The sequence below is a fragment of the Myotis lucifugus genome, unplaced genomic scaffold, assembly GCF_000147115.1.
Source record: "Myotis lucifugus unplaced genomic scaffold, Myoluc2.0 scaffold_91, whole genome shotgun sequence".
In the NCBI taxonomy this organism is placed as follows: Eukaryota; Metazoa; Chordata; class Mammalia; order Chiroptera; family Vespertilionidae; genus Myotis; species Myotis lucifugus.
In genome coordinates, this window is record NW_005871139.1 from 604,087 (window position 1) to 620,009 (window position 15,923).

The window sequence follows — 15,923 nt, forward strand, 5'->3', positions numbered from 1 at the left end:
AGCATGTGACAGTAACTTGAAACAGTTTTAATAGTTAGTGACAATATTTACTTTAAATTTTCAGGATGTGGCATTATTATATTTGCCATATTTATAGCGTATTCAATGCTTACATATAGTTTTTGCCTAAAATGGTATTGTAGAAGTATCACACACTTTTATGGGTAAAAGAAATATGTGAAATGATGCTCCAAATGTAGTGGTGGCTGTGCTCACAGTAATTACATTTTTTAAAGTTATGCGATATTATTCTATTCACTTTTATTAAATGTGAAATATACTACATTGGAAGAGGCCTACCTCAATAATAGTGTCCTTTCTTTTTCCAGCTTTTATTGGATCCTGTTGATTTCAAAACTACTCATCTGATGTTTCATACTGTTACAAAATGCCTAATGTCAAGGGATAGATTTTTAAAGATGAGGGGTAAGTGCCCAAACTTTTTATCATCTGTTAAAAAACAAATACTAGTATAGCCCTGGTCTGGCTACTCAGTGGGTTGGGTTGCTGTGCCCTACACCAAAAGGTTTTGGGTTTGATTCCCAGCCAGGGCACATACCTAGGTTGTGGATTTGATCCTCAGTTGGGCATGTACAAGAAGCAATAGTTGACCGATATATCTCACATCGATGTTCCCCCCGCCTAAGATCAATTAAAATAATTTTAAAAATATGTCCTCGGATGGGGATAAAAAAAACCCCAAATACATTTTTTTATGTGTATGCTTTTCAGGAATGGAAATTTTGGGAAATCTTTGCAAAGCAGAAGATAATGGTGTTTTGATTTGTGAATATGTCGATCAGGACTCATACAGAGAGATCATTTGTCATCTCACTTTACCTGATGTACTGCTCGTAATCTCAACACTCGAGGTGCTATATATGCTCACAGAAATGGGAGATGTAGCTTGTACAAAAATTGCTAAAGTAGAAAAGAGCATAGGTAAGACTAAACCAAAGACACATGTAAGTTGTTTTTTTTTAATTGAGATGAAAATATGTAATGTGGTGCTATATGAAATCACAATTGATATTTGGGGTTTACTGTTTATTTTGAGGAGTCATTATCCTTTCAGACACATTTGTTTGTATTATTCTCTCTGCTTATTTTAGATGAGCAAGAAACTTCTATCATAATACAGTCCAGGATGTATGTGACTAGTAATCCCTATTCTCTTTATTGCTGTTACTATATTATTATGTGAAATTTGAAATCAACAGAACTGCTATATTTGACTCTCTGGGCAATAGGTCTTTCTAGTTCAGATGGTCAGCTGTTACTATTAAGCAACTAAAGTTAAGTAAAACAAGCTTCTTTTTGTCCCTAGAAGTTGCTGATAGTGGTACTATCCTTAAAACCAGTGAACTCACCTCCATGGCAGGTTATGAGTGTTAAATATACTTACTAAATGAAGTATGTCATGTTAACATTTTACTCAGTGATTCCAATGTTTTCTTTCTTTTATATAAATTTTAAAATCAGAGTTAATAAAGATTTTGAATGAAATTATTTTGGAGAAATTGTGTCACTTTCCATATAAGAGTTCCTGAGTCTGGCTACACATCAGAATCACTTGGGGAGCTCCTTAAAAATAAAGAAACCTAACCCCCACTTCAGAGCTACTAATCATTCTTTAGAGACTGAGCCTAAAATCTTTTTTTAAAGATCCACAGATAATTCTAATGTACAACAATTTATAGACTGGATTTGAGATGTAGTATTCTGTACAGCATGTGGTTTTAAGCAGTATGATTTTTAAAATAATATTATTGATTGATAACTATTGGTTTTTTAATTTATTTTAGACATGTTAGTATGTCTAGTTTCTATGGATATTCAAATGTTTGGCCCTGATGCACTAGCTGCAGTAAAACTCGTTGAACATCCAAGTTCCAGTCATCAAGTTTTATCTGAAATTAGGACACAAGCTGTAGAGCAAGTTCAAACCCAGATCCATGTAGCAGCTGCCCCAGGTTAGTGTTTTTACATATTCTTTTTCAGTGTGGTTATTGGTGTGTAAGATTTAATACTAAGGATAATTTTAGATGTGCACTTTGGGGAACTGAGATTTTATAGTAGAGTAGGCTGAAGGAGAACTTGAGTATGTACTTTAATTTCTTAGTTACACATTCCAGGAGCAGTATAATATAATAATATAATAGAGAGATGAAGTTAAGTGGCATTTTGAGGATTGTTAAGGATTAGATTCACAATTGTGAGAGCAATAAGAAGTGCCACAAGTGGGCTTCATGTGATTTTGGTCATTGGAAATTGATAAACTAGGAATAGGTTAATCATATATTATGTTATAATTTTCTCAGGTGGTCATCAGAATACATCAGGACAGTACCCCCCCCCCCCAATACTTCTAAATCTTGGCCCAAACACCACAGAACCAGAGCCTAGGATCACTCACATGTGCATATGTACACAAACACATGTACAAGCATGTATACTGGCATTCTGCACCCTTCCTAGAGTCCTTTGGGTAAATTCTGTTTAACTCAAATATATTTCATTAAAATTCGGACCTCTCTAATAACTAATATTCTCCTTGGAGTTTTTTCTTCTGGCTCAGTCATTATATTTTACCACTTTCAGCCTTTTTGTAGAGTGCTCTCTCCACCTTCATTTGTCCTATCAAAAACAATCCATCTTTTACTTTACCTGCTCTCCCACCTCTCACTATTCCCGAGACATTTCTCTTTTCTTGTATTTTGTTTTTAATGGAGGGTGCTCATTTTCTCAGTTGATCTTACCTCTGACTTTGCAGGTAGTATGCATGCTGTGTGGCATAAATTTCTTCAAACTTTTTAATCCTTCACTTACAAGCTTATTGTCATCTGAACTTTATTCTCTTTCAGCTTCCCCTTGTCATAGGAAGACATCTTAACTTCTTGTGAAGCTGTGCTCTAAATACCAGTCTTACCAATTTTCTCATTCCTATGCCTTAACCTCTCTCTTTGCCTGCTTCTTCATTTCAGGCTAGAAATACATTGAGATCTTTCTCAACCTCCTCCTACACTACCCTTAAAACCAAAATCTCATTATCCTTAATCTTTACAACATTCATTTAATCACCAAATTTTCTTGAGTCTCCTAAATACCTGGACTTCTTCAATTACCAGTGCTTATGACTCAGTTCAGACTCTAATCATATCTCTCCAGCCATCTTGTTCCCCTTTTATTTAATTGTGGTCCCAATCTCTATTTTACTATGATGGAATCAAGATTATATACTGTATTTACTCAAAGTATGTAATATGTCACATATTTCATTGATTTCCATTATGTTCTTCAGAAGTATATGGTAGATTTGTATCACATGTGCATGTAATTTGAATTCAACCAACAGACTGGACAAATAATAGAAGGCATGTAGTTTTGACTACTAATCTATTCAATGAGCTTTCACCCACAGGCAATAGATGTCAAATAGGTAGTGCATATTGGGGAATCAGTGGTCAGAATATTAATGGTTTCTCAACCTTTAAAAAGAAGTGAAATACTTCATATTGCCAATTAAGTAAGTGGTGGAGGTCTATGTTTATCCTCAAAGAAACTGAAGATTAAATTAATTGAGGGCCATAGAGAAACTGTCCAACCAAGAAAGGAATTAATAAATTACCAGTGATACAGAGTCATAATGGACTATTTGAAAAATATTCAGGGGTATTTTCGATGAATGCTGCTATTTTTTTTGCCTTGTCACTAACCTGTGACCTTAATGAATGAACTCAATAAGATTTGGTCCTCATTTGACAAGTGGATGAAATTAAACATTGAGTTTTTTTATTTATGTAGTCATTCATTTATAGAAGGTGTGAATAGGTCTCTAAGGACTAAAAGAGTTCATTTTTGATCTAGTGAGCACTTTATTACTTGCTCATTATGAATGACAGCTTTTTTAATTATTTGATTAGTTACCATTTATAGTTTTGCGCACACCCTTCACCTCTGCCCCCTTAGTTTAATACAGCTTTCTTAGGGAATGGTCATCTTCAAACTTTTCCCTCACTTTCTCTCATCACTATGAAAAGTTAAGTAATCTTTCACCCATTTTTAGGTTGACATCTAAATTTCTTCACCATAATCCTACAGTATTATTAAGAATGGGTGAGATTTAAAACTTTCTGTTCCAAAGTTGGAGAAGAGCAGTTATCAAAGAGGAGGTGATGTGTTCAGGCAACACAGTTTTAGGAAAGAATATATACAAAAGTTGAGTATCTGTAAATTGATGCCTTTTAAAGTATAAGTTCCTTATTGCCCTGGCCTGGAGGCTTGGCTGGTTAGAGTGTTGTCCCGGTGTGCCTGGGTTGTGCCTTCAGTCCCAGACAGGACATGTGCAAGGGGCAGCCAATGGATGCATGGATAGGTGGAGCAGCCTGTCCCCCTGCCCCCAAACCTCACTCCTCTAAAATCAATAAAGAAAAAAAATTTGCAAAAAAAAAAAATGCTTTTAATGTATAAGCACCTTTGTATCCTTTGAAAGGTCTTCAGGTATCCTGAGAAAAATGCTTCTCAGTTTGTAGCCACTTTCATAGTAATTCTGTTTCCAGATTATATTCTTAATTTAACTGTGGCTGCATCATTCTTCCTTAATTATGTTTGTAAAGTTTCTCATAATCCTAACATAATTTTTAATGTTTCATGCAATTGTTAATTGATTCAGTATATTTTTAGTCTAAGTAGGGTATACTCTCATGTACAGTTGGTGAAGAAAAAGGAATATTTCTACATAGGTCCAGGCCCTAGAAAGGTATTTTCTGTAACAGTGTTTTCAGGTTAGGAGGAGAAGAAAAGATAAGCTGAGGTTGCACTAGGAAAGTAATTTTGGTTCTAATTATGTTCTATTAAGAAGCAGCAGCCTCGCCCTAGCCGGTTTGGCTCAGTGAATAGAGCGTCGGCCTGTGGACTGAAGGGTTCCGGGTTCGATATTCCGGTCAAGGGCATGTGCCTTGGTTGCGGGCACATCCCCAGTAGGGGGTGTGCAGGAGGCAGCTGATCGATGTTTCTCTCTCATCGATGTTTCTAACTATCCCTCGTCCTTCCTCTCTGTAAAAAAATCAATAAAATATATTTAAAAAAAAAAAAAAAAAAAAAGAAGCAGCAGCCTTATGATCCAGTAATTCCACTTCTGGGAATTTATCCAATGAAACCCAAAACACTAATTCAAAAGAATGTATGTACCCCTGTGTTCATTACAGCATTATTTACAATAGCCAATATTTGGAAGCAGCCCAAGTGCCCATCAGTAGATAAAAAAGCTGTGGTACATCTACATAATGGAGTACTAATCTGCCATTAAAAGGAATAAAATTTTACCCTTGTGACAGCCTGGATGGATCTGGAGAACATTGTGTTAAGTGAAATAAGCCAGTCAGAGAAAGACAAGTACCATATGATTGTACGCATATGTGTAATTTAATGAACAAACTGAACTTCCAAGCAAAATAGAGACAGACTCATAGATAAAGAGCAGGCAGACAGCTGGGGAGAGAAGGGGATTGAGCAAAAAATAAACGAAATAGAACTCATGGACATGGACAGTAGTGTGGTGATTGCGGGTTGGAGGGGATGGGTGGAAGTAGAAGAGGGCATAGAGGGGATAAAAGGTGATGGAAATATTTTAATTTTTAAATTTTTAAAAAAGAAGCAGCATATTGTCCTGGTGATGTAGCTCAGTTGGTTAGAGCCTTGTCCCCATACACCACCATTTCAGGTTTGCTCGGGGCACATACAAAAATCAACCAATGAATGCATAAATAAGTGGAGCAACAAATAGATATTTCTCCCTCTTCCTCTCCCCATCTCCCTCTCCCCCTCCCTTCTCTCTCTCTCTCTCTTTCTCTCTCTCTCTCTCTCTCTCTCCCCCCCCCATCAGTCCATTAAAAAAAAAAAGCAGCAGCATATCACAGTATGAACTCTGAAATGTAATAAACCTGGATTCAAATCCACCACTCCTAGAAGAAGGCTTTTCATCTACACCAGCTTTGCTGTTTTCTATCATGTGTTCCTTTGTGAACTTAGTCTCTGAGCTTTAATTTTTTAATCTGCAAAATGGGGATAATTAAATTTAGACCTATACATAATAGTGAACCAAATAATGTAAGTGGTTTATTACAGAGTAAATGTTCACTAAATGACTGCTATTAGCTGCTATTCTAATGTGGGGAGGCGGGGGCTGATCAAACAAGATCAGAATTGCTTTCAATCATTCACAGATTGGCTGTGCTATGGAGTGCCTCTACTTCCAGTAACTTAGAAATGCATTTGTTCTGTTTGAGGATTCTGAGAAGTTTTGCTAAAATGTCACCTGCCAAAAAGTGGGTTCATTTTATAAGTTTAAAAATTATAAAATCATGCTGATTCAGTGGTGAAATAGTATAATATAAATAGTTCATATAAATATGTGAGATTCATATTATATATAACTTATATGTTTATATTAACTCATATTTTTAATGTTTTTATTTCCTTTGTTATATAGCATAGCATTTCAGCTTTAAGTTGATCTTATCTCAGAAATTTTATATATGCCACTAATAGAGTCAATATTCATCTTTTAAATTTAAAAGAGATGTAATTTCTGATACAACCTGCTTCTGTAACTAAAGTGAGAGGTGCTTATTTACTGATAAGCTGAGCTTTGTGACTTTGGGTTAGGTATTGTAATCACTTTGAGTCTGAGTTTCCTTATCTGTACTCATCTCACAAAAGAATTAAGAAAGATAATGAATGTAAAGTATTTAACCTAGTGCCTGACCCATGGGAGAAAGTTTATATTAGCGATATAATCCATATTATTGTTATTATTTGAATGATGGTAAGGTTAAAAAAAATAGTTCATATAAAGCATCTAAGACAGTGCTTGGTATAATATGTGCTCCATTATAAGTTTCTTTCTCAAATTTTTACATTTTCATTATGTTTATATACCTTTTTAAAAGGTATTCATTGTGAATATTATTGCTTCAGTATCCATGAACTAAATATGTCATATAATGACTAAATTTTTAAAAGTGATGTAAATGTATTTTTTTCTTTAGCTTCCAGAGCAGTTGTAGCACAGCATGTTGCTCCACCTCCAGGAATAGTGGAAATAGATAGTGAGAAGTTTGCTTGTCAGTGGTAAGTGGTTTATTTCTATTAAGGCTTTATCTTTGGGAAGAATAAAACAAAAGAGAAAAGGAAATGTATTTCAGCAGTCATCCTTTTCAATTAGAATAGAATATCATTTATACGAAGAATGGACAATGTAAAACTATTTCACCTATATTTTGGAATTATTTGAAAGAAAAATATTTATCAGAATCTTCAGAATTATAAGTCTTTGACTAGAATTTTATTAAATTACACCACCTAATTTCAGAGTAAAATTTGTGTTAAAAAATTATCTTTGACTTTGTAGAAAATAAAGTTTGTCAGATTGTAGAATTTGTTTTTCTCAAATTAAGGTTTTATTAAACTAAATTGGACTGACATTAAGAAAATAAAACCACACTTTGTTAAGTGTCTCATCTTTTTCATCAAAAGCAAAACTTCTTATTCATTGCTAGTTAATTTTTTCTTTTTGTGAGTAAGGGAAACTAATCAAATGATAGACTAGCCAGTTTGTCTATATTGAATGAAATGAGCAACTTTGAAAATAATATTTTCTTGAGAAGATTGAGTAGTTATATCTCAGCCATTTTCTGAAGAAAAAAAAAAGTTCGATTTCATTTTGTCTTAGATAGTTGCCTCTACATTATTTATGAATTTTAACTTAATTTATTTAGAAGATTAACAGATTGAAATGAAGGTTATTTTCCTGTGAAGTATTACTTTTAGAACTTTCTTTCCTTGATCCCTTTCTCTATTCTCCAACATTATTTGTTTCCCATTCCATACTCTGTCATTCTGTGTTCCATATTTTTGGTGCTTTCATATCTTTGTTCCTATGACAATTTTCTCTAGACTTTTCTACTTTACTTAAATCAGGTTTATGGTTTTAAATATCTCTAATTATTTGCTTTCCACACGTTCTATATAGTTATACAATGACCCTTTATACTTGATGAATCTCTTCCAATAATGTTTGGAAATGTTTATCTTCTACATTGAAAACTAAAAAAGTTTTTTGTGTATAGTTGTTTTGAAAACTCTGTACTCAAAGGTTTATGAAAGTTGAAAAAAGTATGTACCGAGAAACCAAGATGGCGGCATAGGTAAACACCGGAAATTGCTGCCTCACACAACAACTTCAAAAATACAACTAACAGACAAAACGGACATCATCCAGAACCACAGGAAGGCTGGCTGAGTGGAAATTCTACAACTAGAAGGAAAGAGAAAAGCACACTGAGTCTCTGGGGAGGTGCGGTGTGGAAGTAAAGTGCAGAGGTACGGAGGCGCACGCGGAAAGGGCTGGCAGCTGAGGACACGGTGCACGTGCAAAGGGCTGGCAGCTGAGGATGCGGCACACATGGAAAGGGCTGGCAGCTGAGGACGCGGCGCACATGGAAAGGGCTGGCAGCTGAGGACACGGTTGTCTTTTTCAATCGGAGGGAGTCTCAAGCTCCTGACTGCTCTGAACTCCAGTTCCGGGCAAGTCTCTGGGGACCCATACTCATACAGGAGAAACTGGACTGTCTGGCAGCGGTCAGAACTTGAGGGTGGCTTTCTCTCAGAGGCACTTGCAGCGATTACCGGGACACTGAGAAGCGGGGCCTCTTAGGGAAGGACTGAGGAGCAGCCATAGCTCCTTGCTCCACCCTGTTGATCCCCAGAGACCCCGCCCCACCCAAGCTGTGCGCAGAGGCTTTTGCATATGAAAGGCCTGGCCCTTTGCAATCTGAAAATTACCTAATAAACTGCAGCTGGGTCAGAAAAACCCATAACTTCCAAAAGAAGGCCCAAGGCCCCACAGCAGCTTGCATTGCTTCACAGCTGGGCTCCTGCTGGGTAGCCTCAGGCAGAGGCTAAATTAGCACCTCCTTAGATCCAAGAGCCAGTGTAACCAGTGGTCAGAGTGGGACCATCCAGATTACAACTCCTCAGATCCATAAGGGACACACTCAGGGGGCAGACTCAGTGAGCACCAAAGCCCCACCGAAGCAACTCTTGCCCCAGAAGGGTGTCTCCAGCACAGAAGTTCTCCCACTGCAGACACAGCTGATTCTCACAGCCAATTGGCCTGGAGGTCAATTCCTCCCTGTGATACCTACAACAATCAAGGCTTAACTACAACAAGACTGTGCACAAAGCCCACAAAGGGGTGCACCAAGAGTGTCCACCTCTGGTAATTGGGGAGGCTGAACCACTGGGCCCTATAGGACACCTAGCACAGAAAGCCACCCTATCAACACAGGGAAGCATAAAAAATGCGGAGACAAAGAAACAGGTCAGAAATGGAGGAAAGCAAACTACTGGATATAGAGTTCAAAACCACACTTTTAAGGTTTTTCAAGAATTTTCTAGAAACTGCCGATAAATTGAGTAAGACCCTCAATAAGTCTAGTGAGACCTCCGATAAATTTATTGAGACCCTCAAGAAATCTAGTGAGACCCTTGAGGTTATGAAAAAGGATCAATTAGAAATTAAGCATACACTTACTGAAATAAAGAATATTATAGAGAGTTCCAACAGCAGACTAGAGGATCGCAAGAATCAAGTCAAAGATTTGAAATATGAAGAAGCAAAAAACACCCAACCAGAAAAACAAAGAAAAAAGAATCCAAAAATATCAAGATAGTGTTAGGAGCCTCTGGGACAACTTCAAGCGTACCAACATCCAAATTATGGGGGTGCCAGAAGAAGAGAGAGAGCAAGATATTGAATACCCATTTGAAGAAATAATGACAGAAAACTTCCCCTACCTGGTGAAAGAAATAGACTTACAAGTCCAGGAAGCGCAGAGAACCCCAAACAAAAGGAATCCAAAGAGGACCACACCAAGACACATCATAATTAAAATGCCAAGAGCAAAAGACAGAGAGAGAATGTTAAAAGCAGCAAAAGAAAAAAAGTCAGTTACCTACAAGGGAGTATCCATACGACTGTCAGCTGATTTCTCAACAGAAACTATGCAGGCCAGAAGGGAGTGGTAAGAAATATTCAAAGTGATGAATACCAAGAACCTACAACCAAGATTACTTTATCCAGCAAAGCTATCATTCAGAATTGAAGGTCAGATAAAGAGCTTCACAGATAAGAAAAACCTAAAGGAGTTCATCACCACCAAACCAGTATTATACGAAATTCTGAAAGGTACCCTTTAAGAAGAGGAAGAAGAAGAAAAAGGTAAAGATACAAATTATGAACAACAAATACACATCTATCAACAAGTGAATCTAAAAATCAAGTGAATAAATAATCTGATGAACAGAATGAACTGGTGAATATAATAGAATCAGGGGCATAGAAAGGGAGTGACTGACTATTTTTTGGGGGGAAAGGAGTGTGGGGGGTGCGGGAAAAGACTGGACAAAAATCGTACACCTATGGATGAGGACAGTGGGGGGGAGGGGGGTAAGGGCAGAGGGTGGGGTGGGAACTGGGTGGAGGGGAGCTATGGGGGGGAAAAAGAGCAACAACTGTAATCTGAACAATAAAGATTTAATTCAAAAAAAAAAGAAAAAAGTATGTACCATATCCACTGTAAAATGTGTGGTGTTAGGTATAAATTTGGTCTTATAAATCTCAGTTGCACATTTCTGCCACTTCTGGGGGGAGGGGAGAGACTCTTTTTGCCATTATTTTATCATACTTATTATTTGATGCAGTTTACAAGAAACAGTTGTAAGTTGGCCTGTTATATGTGTAAGTCCTAGAAAGAGTCCTATAAGGGTAACTAGGCCTCTAATCCTAACTTGTAGGTGGAAATCGCTTTATGAAAAAGACAAACTGAAGTTTGAAATAATCTATAAGAATAGATTCTCTGAAGTGGGGAATGAGAGTGTATAGCAATAGCTCATAATTGGGAACTTCTGTTATATTTTGATTATTACAAGACAGGGACCTGAGTTTTATTTATTCACTAAGTAAAACTATTTGTTGCAGAATATTTGTTGCCAACAGACCAAATCTGTTCTTGCTGGAATATGAACACAGTTTTTATTTTGTTGTTAATGATGTTTTACACTAAAATCAGTATGATTAAATAGTTAATCTCTTTATTTGATTTAGTCTGTCTAAAAGATAGCATGTATTTTTGCTAATAATATATGAAGCAGTAAAATTTGACTAGGCATAATTATTAGTTTATAATACATTGCCTTCATATGGTGTAGCATACTTAAATATAGATTCTCCTATAGTGTATTGCATAATGCAATTTATTTTTCTCCTCTTTTAGGCTAAATGCTCATTTTGAAGTAAATCCAGATTGTTCTGTCTCTCGAGCAGAAATGTATTCTGAGTACCTCTCAACTTGCAGTAAATTAGCTCGTGGTGGAATCCTAACATCAACTGGATTTTATAAATGTCTTAGGTAGGATTCATAGTTCTTAACTTTAAGTAAAGTTAATTTACATCACTTACAACTCTTCTTATTCTTGAGAAAATACCATATATATATATATAGTTTTAAATATCTTTACTACTTAAAATTTCATATAATTAGGTTGTTAGTATGGTGGAAGTTTAAATACAGGGCAATTTTGGACATCACATCTGGTGTTTATGTTTGAACATTATGAGGTTTATCAAAGAAAGAGAAGGAAGAAATTCAGTTTGCTTTTTTTCTGCCTACTTTTATATGTTAAAGACATGACTTTTGCCCTTTTTAATCTTGAATAATAAGCTATAACTAACACTCTTCAAATATTAAAGTTCTTTGACATTTTACAAAATTCATAAAATAGGCATTGCCTAGATGCAGCTTTTTTGTTAATTATATATGCAGTAGAACTGTTTAAAACCCAACAATGTTAATAAATAGTTATTTTAAAAACTGGAGAATTGATCTTTTATATTTCTTTCTCTGCTTCCCACCCTTGCAGAATATAGCTGTTTGAATCACACTGATTTTTACCTAAGTAGCAATGAGTAGATTGCTGCTGTTGTGTAAACATTGTTAGAAGTTAGTGTTTTTTGCTAGTGTGCTAGTAATCAAAACTGAGTATTGTGTACTTTACAGAACGGTGTTTCCAAATCATTCAGTGAAGAGAGTGGAGGATTCCAGTAATAGTGGGCAGGCGCATATTCATGTAGTAGGAGTAAAACGGAGGGCTATACCACTTCCCATTCAGATGTACTATCAGCAGCAACCAGTTTCTACTCCTGTTGTTCGTGTTGATTCTGTTCCTGATATATCTACAAGTCCTTCACCTGCAGGTAATAATTTTTATTGTTTTAAATATTACCAAGTTAATGAAATGTATATTGTATACATTAAAATGTATAACTTTTCCTTGTTTTTCCAATAGCATTTTCTGTTATTTAATCATATGATGCAAAGTTGTTAGATATTAATTTCTTAAAACTATTTTCTTGTCTTAAGTAAAACAATTCCTACATGCAGTTTTCCAGTCATTTCATTATAAAGTTTGACTTTTCCCCTATATTTTCAGGAATCCCTCATGGACCACAAACTGTAGGAAACCATTTTCAGAGGACTCCTGTTACCAATCAATCTTCAAATTTGACTGCAACACAAATGTCTTTTCCAGTACAAGGTGTTCATACTATGGCACAGACTGTTTCAAGAATTCCACCAAATCCTTCAGTTCATACCCACCAGCAACAAAATGCTCCGGTGACTGTCATTCAAAATAAAGCTCCAATTCCTTGTGAAGTTGTTAAGGCTACAATGATCCAGAATTCTATACCCCAGACAGCAGTTCCTGTTAGTATTGCTGTGGGAGGAGGAGCTGCACAGAGTTCTGTGGTTCAGAATCATAGTACAGGGCCACAGCCTGTTACAGTTGTAAATTCCCAGACATTGCTTCATCATCCATCTGTAATTCCACAACAGTCTCCATTACACACCGTGGTACCAGGTCAGATACCTTCTGGCACTCCTGTTACTGTAATTCAACAAACTGTCCCACAGAGTCATATATTTGGCAGAGTACAGACCATGCCAGCATGTACTTCTACAGTTTCACAGGGTCAACAGTTGATCACCACATCACCCCAACCTGTGCAAACTTCATCTCAACAGACATCAGCTGGTAGCCAGCCACAAGACACTGTTATCATAGCACCCCCACAGTATGTAACAACTTCTGCATCTAATATTGTGTCAGCAACTTCAGTACAGAATTTTCAGGTAGCTACAGGACAAATGGTTACTATTGCTGGTGTCCCAAGTCCACAACCCTCAAGGGTAGGGTTTCAGAACATTGCACCAAAACCTCTCCCTTCTCAGCAAGTTTCATCAACGGTGGTACAACAGCCTATTCAACAACCACAGCAGCCAACCCAACAAAGTGTAGTGATTGTAAGCCAGCCAGCTCAACAAGGTCAGACTTATGCACCAGCCATTCACCAAATTGTTCTAGCTAATCCAGCAGCTCTTCCATCTGGTCAGACAGTTCAGCTAACTGGACAACCAAACATAACTCCATCTTCCTCACCATCACCTGTCCCAGCTTCTAATAACCAAGTCCCTACTGCCATGTCATCTTCTTCTACCCCTCAATCACAGGGACCACCTCCTACTGTCAGTCAAATGCTATCTGTGAAAAGACAGCAGCAGCAGCATTCACCAGCACCTCCACCTCAGCAGGTACAAGTACAAGTTCAGCAGCCACAAGTACAGATGCAAGTTCAACCACAGCAAACAAATGCAGTTGGTCAGCCTGCTTCTGGTGAGTCAAGCCTAATAAAACAGTTGCTGCTTCCAAAACGTGGTCCTTCAACTCCAGGTGGTAAGCTTATTCTCCCAGCTCCACAGGTTCCTCCCCCTAATAATGCAAGAGCTCCTAGCCCTCAGGTGGTATACCAGGTGGCCAATAACCAAGCAGCAGGTTTTGGAATGCAGGGGCAAACTCCAGCACAGCAGCTGTTAGTTGGGCAGCAAAATGTTCAGTTGGTCCAAGGTGCAATGCCATCCACAGGGGGAGTGCAAACCGTGCCCATCTCGAACTTACAAATATTGCCAGGTCCACTGATCTCAAATAGCCCAGCAACCATTTTCCAAGGGACTTCAGGCAACCAGGTAACCATAACAGTTGTGCCAAATACAAGTTTTGCAACTGCAACTGTGAGTCAGGGAAATGCAACTCAGCTAATTGCTCCAGCAGGAATTACCATGAGCGGGACCCAGGCAGGAGTTGGACTTCAGGTGCAAACACTTCCAGCCAGTCAAGCATCTCCAGCTGGACAATCATCTTGTACTACTGCTACTCCCCCATTCAAAGGTGATAAAATAATTTGCCAAAAGGAGGAGGAAGCAAAAGAAGCAACAGGTTTACATGTTCATGAACGTAAAATTGAAGTCATGGAGAACCCGTCCTGCAGACGAGGAACCATGAACACCAGCAATGGGGATACAAAAGAAAATGAAATGCAGGTGGGAAGTCTTTTAAATGGGAGAAAGTACAGTGACTCAAGTCTACCTCCTTCAAACTCAGGGAAAATTCAAAGTGAGGCTAATCAGTGCTCACTAATTAGTAATGGGCCATCATTAGAATTAGGTGAAAATGGAGCATCTGGAAAACAGAACTCAGAACAAGTGGACATGCAGGATATCAAAAGTGATTTGAGAAAACCTTTAGTTAATGGAATCTGTGATTTTGATAAAGGAGATGGTTCTCATTTAAGCAAAAACATTCCAAATCACAAAACTTCCAATCATGTAGGAAATGGTGAGATATCTCCAATGGAACCACAAGGGACACTAGATGCCACTCAGCAAGATACTGCCAAAGGTGATCAACTAGAAAGAATTTCTAATGGACCTGTATTAACTTTGGGTGGTTCACCATCTGTGAGCAGTATACAGGAGACTTCAAATGTGGCAACACAGCAATTTAGTGGTACTGATTTGCCTAATGGACCTCTAACTTCAAGTTTGAATTCAGATGTGCCTCAGCAACGCCCAAGTGTGGTTGTCTCACCACATTCTACAACCTCTGTCATACAGGGGCATCAAATCATAGTTCCCCACTCAGGATCAAGAGTGTCCCATTCTCCTGCCCTACCATCTGATGTTCGGTCTACAAATGGCACAGCAGAATGCAAAACTGTAAAGAGGCCAGCAGAGGATAATGATAGGGAAACAGTCACAGGAATTCCAAATAAAGTAGGCGTTAGAATTGTTACAATCAGTGACCCCAACAATGCTGGCTGCAGTGCAACAATGGTTGCCGTGCCAGCAGGAGCAGATCCAAGCACTGTAGCTAAAGTAGCAATAGAAAGTGCTGTTCAGCAAAAGCAGCAGCAGCCATCATCATACATACAGAATGTGGTCCCACAGGTAAGTCATTCTACTGTTACATTGCTCTTTTAAAAATTCTGATCTGGAAATATTATTTTAGGGGAAAATGTACTATTTTTCTGTCTCACCTTTAAGTGTTAACTGTCAGGTTATCAATGTACTCAAGCTGTTGTTTTTCTCGGTTTTTTGTAATGTTAAACAGTTTTCAGTTAAACCTGTGTGCCATAAGAGGGACACTAGTGTGCCCCAATAATTTTTAAAACATGTAATACCTAACTATTTAGTCAGGAGGACCGACCCTTTTTCCCTTAGATTATCAAATAAAAAAATGACAACGGCCGACACAATAGCCGTCTGGTGTGAATGAATCAAATTTATAACTATTCTTTTGTCAAATGGGCCGCAGAATTTTAGGAATTAGTATATGTGTGCCATGAGATGAAAGCGGTTGAAAATCGCTGACTTAGCATATAGTTTAAAGACTCTATTTTGTTATAAATCCAAATTAGTAATTCTGTAGACCCAAGGTGGAGAAGCACTTGTAATCTAATCTTTTGG

The 15,923-nt window shown here is 37.5% G+C and overlaps 1 protein-coding gene across 3 annotated transcripts in view; it reads left to right on the forward strand.

Annotated features, from left to right (window-relative positions):
• Positions 1-15,923, forward strand: part of ARID2 (AT-rich interaction domain 2) — a 183,245-nt gene that overhangs the window by 117,582 nt on the left and 49,740 nt on the right. For 2 of the 3 annotated variants that reach the window (XM_006091453.3, XM_023756277.1), the window contains 7 exons: positions 330-426; positions 733-942; positions 1,806-1,973; positions 7,050-7,131; positions 11,337-11,471; positions 12,120-12,316; positions 12,553-15,404. In XM_006091453.3, the coding sequence (XP_006091515.1) occupies positions 330-426; positions 733-942; positions 1,806-1,973; positions 7,050-7,131; positions 11,337-11,471; positions 12,120-12,316; positions 12,553-15,404 (3,741 nt within the window). Of the gene's footprint in view, positions 1-311; positions 427-732; positions 943-1,805; positions 1,974-7,049; positions 7,132-11,336; positions 11,472-12,119; positions 12,317-12,552; positions 15,405-15,923 lie in introns of all 3 variants that reach the window. The other variant, XM_023756276.1, reaches the window with a different exon arrangement.